The sequence below is a fragment of the Orcinus orca genome, chromosome 20, assembly GCF_937001465.1.
Source record: "Orcinus orca chromosome 20, mOrcOrc1.1, whole genome shotgun sequence".
Classification (NCBI taxonomy): domain Eukaryota; kingdom Metazoa; phylum Chordata; class Mammalia; order Artiodactyla; family Delphinidae; genus Orcinus; species Orcinus orca.
The window spans coordinates 3,274,876-3,283,706 of record NC_064578.1 but is presented as its reverse complement, the minus strand read 5'-3'; the positions used below and the strand labels follow the sequence as shown (position 1 = coordinate 3,283,706).

General features: G+C 48.9%; 1 protein-coding gene across 1 annotated transcript; it reads right to left on the bottom strand.

The window, feature by feature from the left end:
- Positions 1-2,041: 2,041 nt before the first annotated feature.
- LOC105748533 (non-histone chromosomal protein HMG-14-like) lies at positions 2,042-5,357 on the bottom strand. The gene has a single exon (XM_033406182.2). The coding sequence runs from the start codon at positions 2,345-2,347 to the stop codon at positions 2,042-2,044; it is 306 nt and encodes a 101-aa protein (XP_033262073.1). The 5' UTR covers positions 2,348-5,357.
- Between the last annotated feature and the right edge of the window lie 3,474 nt (positions 5,358-8,831).

Genomic DNA, 8,831 nt, shown 5'->3' with positions numbered 1-8,831 from the left:
CCACGAGCCACAACTACTGAGCCTGCATGCCACAACTACTGAAGCCCGCACGCCTAGAGCCCGTGCTCCGCAACAAGAGAAGCCATGGCAATGAGAAGCCCGCGCACCACAATGAAGAGTAGCCCCCGCTCGCCACAGCTAGAGAAAGGCCGCGCGCAGCAACGAAAACCCAACACAGCCAAAAATAAATAAAAATATATTAAAAAAACAAACCCCAAAACCCTTCTATGGGTGAGACATGCTGGGCCCCATGCCATAGGGCTCACAAAAACAATCAGAAGCTTTGAATGTGTCAGCGGAAGGAAGACGTGTTCAAAACGATCCCAAACCCAGGGTCTCAGGAAGGCCGGAGCTCATTGGGGATGACTTCCGGTGGGACGAGCCCATTCGGTGGGATGGCACTAGTGCCCCCTTTACTCTGAAAGCAGAAACTTTGTGTCGTGCCAGTCTCTCAGACTGCCCAGCCCGCAGTCTCCCTCCGCAAAGATGCAGGATTCAAGAATCCAGCACTGGGACTTCCCTGGCGGTCCAGTGGTTAGGACTCCGTGCTTCCACTGCAGGGGCACGGGTTCCGTTTTTGGTCGGGGAGCTAAGATCCCACAAGCCATGCGGCGCCCTCCCCCCTCCCCCCACTCCCAGGAGAGTGATCCTGGTTACACTCAATCCTTCTTCCTGCCTTTCACTCTCAGCCAGAACCTTATTTTTTTTAAGTTAATTAATTAAATAATTTATTTTTGGCTGCGTTGGGTCTTCGTTGCTGCGCGCGGGCTTTCTCTAGTTGCGGTGAGTGGGCTTCTCATTGCTGTGGCTTCTCTTTGTTGCAGAGCACAGGCTCCAGGTGCACGGGCTCAGTAGTTGTGGCCCACAGGCTCTAGAGTGTAGGCTCTGTAGTTGTGGCGCATGGGCTTAGTTGCTCCGTGGCATGTGGGATCTTCCCGGACCAGGGCTTCAACCCTTGTCCCCTGCATTGGCAGGCGGATTCTGAATCGCTGCGCCACCAGGGAAGTCCCTGTACACAATTCTTAACCTACATACCAAAAATCTAAAAAATCATGCAGTTGTGATTCTTTTCTGAACAGTTAGTTATTCCAGTGACTTTCCAGCTTAAAATTTGGAGGCAAATTTTCCTTAACAGGACAGCAAGTACCAATATCTTCAAATATTGATATGCCGTTCCGTCATAAATCCCACTAATTCACAATTTAATATCATGTACTGTACATACTCAAATTGTCCATCGTTCACAGCACATTGACAAAGTTACTAGAACTGTACGACCACGACCAAAGATGTTACTTACAGAGCACACAAAATTCTGACCAGGAGAGCCAAGATCAAGGAGTGAGTGGTTTGCTTTAGGCAAAATTCTACCAAAAACAACATGGGAAGAGAAGTAATTTAAAGTGTTGGGGGTCGGGGTGGATGGGATGAACTGGGAGACTGGGATTGACATATACACACTATTGATACTATGTATAAAATAGATAAGTAATGAGAACCTACTGTGTAGCCCAGGGAACTCTACTCAGTGCTCTGTGGTGACCGAAATTAGAAGGAAATCCAAAAAAGAGGGGATGTATGAATATGTATAACTGATTCACCTTGCTGTACAGTACAGACTAACACAATATTGTAAAGCAACTACACTCCAACAAAAATTAAAAAAAAAAAAACGTGTTCAAGACATTAAATGCACAGCTGACTCCAACCTACCATTTAGTACGCTTTGTATTATAGGATAGAAAGGCTACCCCCACCTGTGGAATGTTAAGCTCACACCCAAGACAATCAGAGCCCCCCACATTCAATATCCTACTATGTTCTGGTTGTACCAGAAAATGAACAACCAGCAAATGATTTCACCTCTTAAAAAAAAATTTTTTTTTACACTTAAAAATAATGGGATGGGGGGGATTTCCCCCTTTTAAAAATGTTTCTAGAGCTCCTAAAAAACTGGCATTTACAAAACAGTTATAAAAATATTCCTGTGGGTTGTGTAAGAAGAGGGACAGGGACCACTGAGAGGACCGGGTGGGTGACGTTAATGTGACTTGGCTTCTTTCTCTCCTGCTTCATCGAAGGCTGGGCTGCCCCCGTTTTCGGTTTCTCCATTCTCTGCAGGTACATCTTCTTTAGTCTCTTGGTTAGCGGCTTCAGCCTGTTTCTCCTTTGCCCGCCTTTTCCCTTGTGTTTGCACTTTTTTGTCTGAAGATTCATTCTTTCCTGCCGGCTTTTGGGGCTGCGTTTCCACTTTTGCAGGAGCCGGTTTAGCTAACAACCTCGCCGATATCCTCTTGGGCTCGTCCTTCGCCGCCCCCTCGGTGGAGCCAGGCTTCCTCTCGGGCATCGTGGCGGCGGTGAAGCTGCCACTTCCCGCCACCGTGCTACATAGTGCGGCTGCCGGGCGGCGCGGCGGAGAGTGCCGGCGGGGACAAGAGCTGCGGTGGCCAAGGGGCCAGAGCCTTATATTTGAGCATCTTCAGTTTCTTCCTCTCCACAGACTGTTTCTTCCAATGAAATGGTATAATGTCGTGGAAAGGGCGCTTGAACTGGAGTTCAAAAAAAAACTGGTCTCAGGGCTTCCCTGGTGGCGCAGTGGTTGAGAGTCCACCTGCCGATGCAGGGGACACGGGTTCGTGCCCCGGTCCGGGAAGATCCCACATGCCGCGGAGCGGCTGGGCCCGTGAGCCATGGCCGCTGAGCCTGCGCGTCCGGAGCCTGTGCTCCGCAACGGGAGAGGCCACAACAGTGAGAGGCCCGCGTACCGCAAAAAAAAAACAAAAAAAAAAACTGGTCTCAGAGTTATGAAAACTTTGTAACACAGTATCTGACATCTGGAAAATGCTTGATCAATATGAGCCATCATTTCTGTGCAGGTGCTAGTTGTGATGATGTAATAAGAGCAGTAGTCATAGTAACAGCGAGCACGCTTTAGCGCGTAACGGGTGCCTGTGAGGTTGTCAATGCTGTCCCCATCTTACAGATGGGGAACCCGAGGCTGCGAAGTTACAGAGCCAGGCTCAAAGCTAGTCCGACTGACCCTGAAGCCTGTGCCCTCGACCTCTTGCCTTACTACATCTTGGGACTTGTGTGCCACTTGGGACCTCTGACTCTTCCATTATAAGAGGGAGGAAGGATAGCAATCCTGAGTGCCAGGCTCTGGTGAGGAAGGAAAGAGCAGTGTGTGTGAAGCACCTCCTCACAGGACCAGGGAACCCGACGCCTGTTCGTGTTCTCACACGCTTCTATGAGACCACCTGCTGCGTCCTGTGTCCACTCACCGCCATGCCTGGCGTCCAGATCCCCAGAAGGTGCAATCTGTGCCTGCCACCCACAACCCTCTCCTCGCATACGGGATCCTTTGCCCGCCTCTCTCTGCTCCTCAGCCCCACGGATGGAAGCATCTCTGTGGGAGCAGCTTATTGGAGAGCAAAGTGGGATTTGCCCACAGGAGATGCGAGTTCAAATTGTAGTCACATCCTGCACTGTTTCTGATCCAGGACAAGTCACCTGACCTCTCTGAGAGTCACTGTCCCCATCTGCAGAATAGGGAGAATCGTAATTCCCACCTTGTAGGACTGTGCGGTAAGGCCAGAGGGAGGCGTCAGAGCTGAGGGTGCAATGCATTCTGGACAGCGCTCTTACCCAGTGGCCTCTCTGCGTCCCCAGAGATGCTCTAACTGCGCCTGGCTTTCCCTGGGCATCGTCTTAGCACACGCTGGGAGCCCTTGAGGTTAACCCCGACTGACTTAAAGCCTCCCCTCCTGGTTTCCCAGGCTGAGCATCAACTTCCTGCCCACTCCCTCCTCCTGGGACTCACCCAGCCACCTGAAACTCACTGTGCTCTATTATTTCTTTCCTACAAAATGTCCTAAAAGATTTTAAGGCCCCACTCCCCCTCCCCTCGCCGGCCTTTTTGCATCATCCTCAAACTCCCCTCCCCACCTTCCTTCGGGGCTGTTTCAGCGCCTTCTGGCTGAGCTCTTGCCTCCGATCCCACCACACCCCAATTCTGCAGTGAATGGGTCCTCCCCAAACCCGGCTCTTGTCCCATTGCGGCTCTGCTCAAGAATCTTCAGTAGCTCCCCACTGTGTGACGTCTCAACTTGGCCCAGCTCTGAGGATCTCCATACCATGGCTTCATCTTAGTTACCCACTTAACTCCCATTACTTAAGAAAGCAATCTTGCCAAAGTTTGGAAGCATCGAGATATCTTAAATAGGTGAGTGAATAAGCTGTGGCATGCCCAGACAATGGAATACTACTATTCAGCACTAAAGAGAAATGCGCTATGAAGCCGTGAAAAGACGTGGAGGAGCCTTAAAGGCATATTACCGTGCAAAAGAAGCCAATCCGAAAAGGCTGTAGACTGTATGCTTCCAGCCCTGTGACATTCTGGAAAAGGCAGAACTCTGGAGAGAATAAAAAGATCAGTGGATGCCAGGGATTAGGGGCAGGGAGAGGTGAATGGGTGGAGCACAGGGGATTTTTAGGGCAGTGAAAATACTCTGTGTGATACTACGCTGGTGGATACACATCCTTATAGGTTTGTCCAGATCCACAGAATGTGCAACACCGAGAATGAGCCCCAGTGTAGACTGTTGACTGCGGGTGATGATGGCGTGTCAATGTAGATTCATCAGGTGTGATGAATGGACCACTCTGGTGGGGATGTTGACAGTGCGGGGAGGCTGTGTGTGTGTGGGGACAGGGACGGGGGTGTATGGGAACTCTCTCTACCTTCCTCTCAATTTTGCTGTGAACCTACAACTGCTCTAAAATATAAAGTCTTAAAAAAGTCTAAGTGACACAAGTTAATGGTAGAAATATTAGAGATACAAATGAAAAACGATCCACAGTTGTACCACCCGGAGATAACCACTGTTTAACACTTTGCTGAATGGTCCCTCAGAACCTGTAGATGCGTGTGTGTAGCCATGTCAACGTGTATTTATTTTAAACAAAGACAGACTGTGATGCTGCCTCGGCGTGGGAACCTCCCTTTCCTCTCAGTCGTGTGCGGTGGGCATCGAGGGGGCAGCCGCCCAGTGAGTGGACGCCTCCAGTTCACTCAGCTGACCTCTTCCCACTGGCATTTAGGTTGCTCTTTCTGTTTACTCTCCTTTCGGTGTTATTCTTGTCCCCAACATTTTGCTTTAAGTTTTGTTAATCTTTTTATATCCCTCTCTGCACTCTTCTCCCCAGGTTTTCTTTTTTTTCTTTTTAAAGAATCCATGCTAACCTTTATTTTATTTATTTATTTATGGCTGCGTTGGGTCTTTGTTGCTGCACACGGGCTTTCTCTAGTTGCGGCGAGCGGGGGCTACTCTTCGTTGCGGTGCGCGGGCTTCTCATTGTGGTGGCTTCTCTTGTTGCAGAGTGCGGTCTTCAGTAGTTGTGGCTCGCGGGCTCTAGAGCGCAGCCTCCGTAGTTGTGGCGTACGGGCTTAGTTGCTCCGCGGCATGTGGGATCTTCCCGGACCAGGGCTCGAACCCGTGTCCCCTGCATTGGCAGGCAGATTTTTAACCACTGCACCACCAGGGAAGTCCCTCTGCAGGTTTTCTAATCTGCTAGTTTGGAAGATATACATTGCGTTCCTATTATTTTAGCAGGTACCCTTAACTTTCCCTTATTATTGTGTTAACGTTTCACAGAAAAGTGCATAAAATATAAATGTGTCGCTGACGCGTCCCTGGGAAGTATCCCCTCCCATCAGGCCCTCCGTCCCTGGAGCAGCCACTGCCCCGGTGGTCATCTGATCCCTACTTTGCCTTCTGCTCCCCTGGCCTGTGTATGTATCCCTAAATGTTCCATTTTCATTTATTTCCAAATTGATACTAGTGGAACCATATCATATGCAATTTTTTTGGAGGGAGGGGTGGGACTGGCTCCTTTCACTCAACACTCTATTAAAGATTCATCTGTGTCATGTGTAGCCCTAGGCGATTGATCTTCATTGCTGTATATTATTCCTTTGCATGAATATACCACAGTTTATCCATTCTAATGCTGATGGACGTTTTCCCTTATGCTTTGGGAATTACTATATATACATATACATACGTATATATACACATACATGCACACAGATACATATATATGTGTATATATTTTTTTTCACATGTATTCTGGTATTTGCATTTCTATCGGGCATATGCTAGATGTGGAATTGTAGGTCATAGGGTGTACGTAGTTGTACCTCATTATGGTTTTAATTTGTATTTATCTGATTACCAGTGAGGTTGAGCCTGCTTTTGTGTGTTTATTGGCCTCTGGATTTCTTGTAAAAAGTGTCCTCCAGTTTTCCAGTTATGGTGTCTGTCATTTCCTTATTGCTTTGTAGGAGATCTTTATATATCCTGAACCAGTTGTTTGGTGCATGTATTATAAATATCTTCTCTCATCTGTGGATTTTTTTTTTTTTTTTTATGATACGCGGGCCTCTCACTGTTGCAGCCTCTCCCGTTGCGGAGCACAGGCTCCGGACGCGCAGGCTCAGCGGCCATGGCTCACGGGCCCAGCCGCTCCGCGGCATGTGGCATCCTCCCAGACCGGGGCACGAACCCGTGTCCCCTGCGTCAGCAGGCGGACTCTCAACCACTGCGCCACCAGGGAAGCCCTCATCTGTGGATTTTTTAATGGCATTTTTTGGGGATAAATTATAGTAGAGTTGAATTTATTAATCTTTCCCTTTATGGTTATTGACTTGTTTTTGTCTTAAGGAAGGTTTCCCTATTCCAAGTTCGTGAAGAGAGATTTCTACCTTAATTCTAAAGACTTTGTATTATTGCCTTCACATGTAGGCCTATAATTCACACAGAATTGAGTTTTTTGTCTATGGTGTGAGGTAGGGCTCCAGTTTCATTTTTTTTCCCATATGGATGCCCAGTTATCCCAGCATGCTTATTAAAATGGAACACAATAGAACAATATCTTCAAAGAGATGAGCGAAAGTAACTGTCAAGCTAGAATCTAAACCAGGCTAAACCATCCCTCAAGAGGAACTGCGACACAAAGACATTTCGGATGAAGACGGAGAGAGGTTTACCACTTGTGACCTGAACTGAAAGACCTTTTAAGGGCTGTAGGCAGGAATGGAGTAACCGCATGCAAGTGGAAGATCTACCCACATCTCCGCCAGGTTCTGCAGGCTGAACCGTCACATTTTTCTGAGGTCATGCGAAGTGTTCAAACAGAGCCCACTGGACAGGCCATGAGTGTGCTGGGGTTTGGTCTGATCGACCCTGCAAGTTATTTTCACCCCATGGCTGGGCAGATGGCTGCTGGCCTAGGCGCAGAGCCCTTGCTGAAGTGAGGTTTTCTTCACCTTCACAGATAAAGGAAACCGAGGGGCATCTGCCTGTTCATGTCCTCCCTAAGTGGAAGGGAGATGCTTTTTACAAGAAATAACTTTTTCAGCAAATCCAGTGTATTTTTTTAACCTCTCATTTTTTTCCCCCTGCAATTGTGACATGTCTACATGAAATTGGCCACAGGAAGGAAGCCTCGTTCAAGAAGCTATTTTCTGAACATCCCTCTACACCCTAGATTTCACAACAGGCATGCCTTTAGGTGGGGAGATGGAGGCTTCATGCCCTCAATGGCAGCGGCAGTTTGGGAGTCAGATGCTCTCAGGAGGTACTTAGGGCTTCTGTGGATCCCCTTGTCTGGTCAGAGAGGGTAAGAATCAGAGGGATCATTAAATATTGCCTTTAGAGAAGGAGACTTTCAGAGCAGAGCGTCTAAACACTTCTGGAAATGCGCCTGAAGTGAGAGGTCAACTCCATGAGACTCTGCAATGGGGAAGTTAAGAGTTTGGAGAAGGACTAGGAAAAAATAGAGTGACCCAACCACTGGGGGGTCCCAGTGGCCTGTACTGCTGCGCTTTTTCTATATGTCTGTTTGAGTTCACATAACTTATCTTGGACAATTCTGTCAAACGCCAGTTTCTTTTCCATCGACCCCCTACACTTCGTCAATGTTAATCCTACAAGTTTAGATAGGTTTCTGTGGAGCTACCAGTCGAAAGATCCTGGCTCGATATTTCGGGGAGCACCTTTCTCCCAGAAGCAATAAAATACTTTTCCTAGAGCAGTGGTTCTCAAAACCCTCAGAATCACCCAGGGGCCTTCTGGGAAGACTGCTGCTCTTAAAAGTACCCCTTCACGTAAGACGGTGAGCCCGGGGTCACTGGTTTATGGCCTGAGGAATGTGCAGCCAGCATTGGCCTCTCGCGTTAGCGACTCACCTCAGTGTGTGTGCTCGTCCGTATAAGTCAAGGGAGGGTCTCCCTCCAGTTTCCCCATGGGTCTGGCCTCTGAACTACGTGGAGTTTGTATCCAGCCCAGCTGCCCTTAAAAGTATGAATGATTGGGAATTCCCTGGCTGTCCAGTGGTCGGGATGCCATGTTCTCACTGCCGAGGGCCCAGGTTCAATCCCTGGTTGGGGATCTAAGATCCCACAAACCATGCGGCATGGCCAAAAAAAAAAAAAAAAAGAAAGAAAGAGGGACTTAACCTGGTGGTGCAGTGGTTAAGAATCCACCTGCCGGGCTTCCCTGGTGGTACAGTGGTTGAGAGTCCGCCTGCCGATGCGGGGGACCTGGGTTCGTGCCCCGGTCCAGGAGGATCCCACCTACCGCAGAGCGGCTGGGCCCGTGAGCCATGGCCGCTGAGCCTGCGCGTCCGGAGCCTGTGCTCCACAATGGGAGAGGCCACAACAGTGAGAAAAAAAAAAAAAAAAAGAATCCACCTGCCAATGCAGGGGACACGGGTTCGATCCCTGGTCTGGGAAGATCCCAGATGCCGTGGAGCAACTAAGCCCATTCACC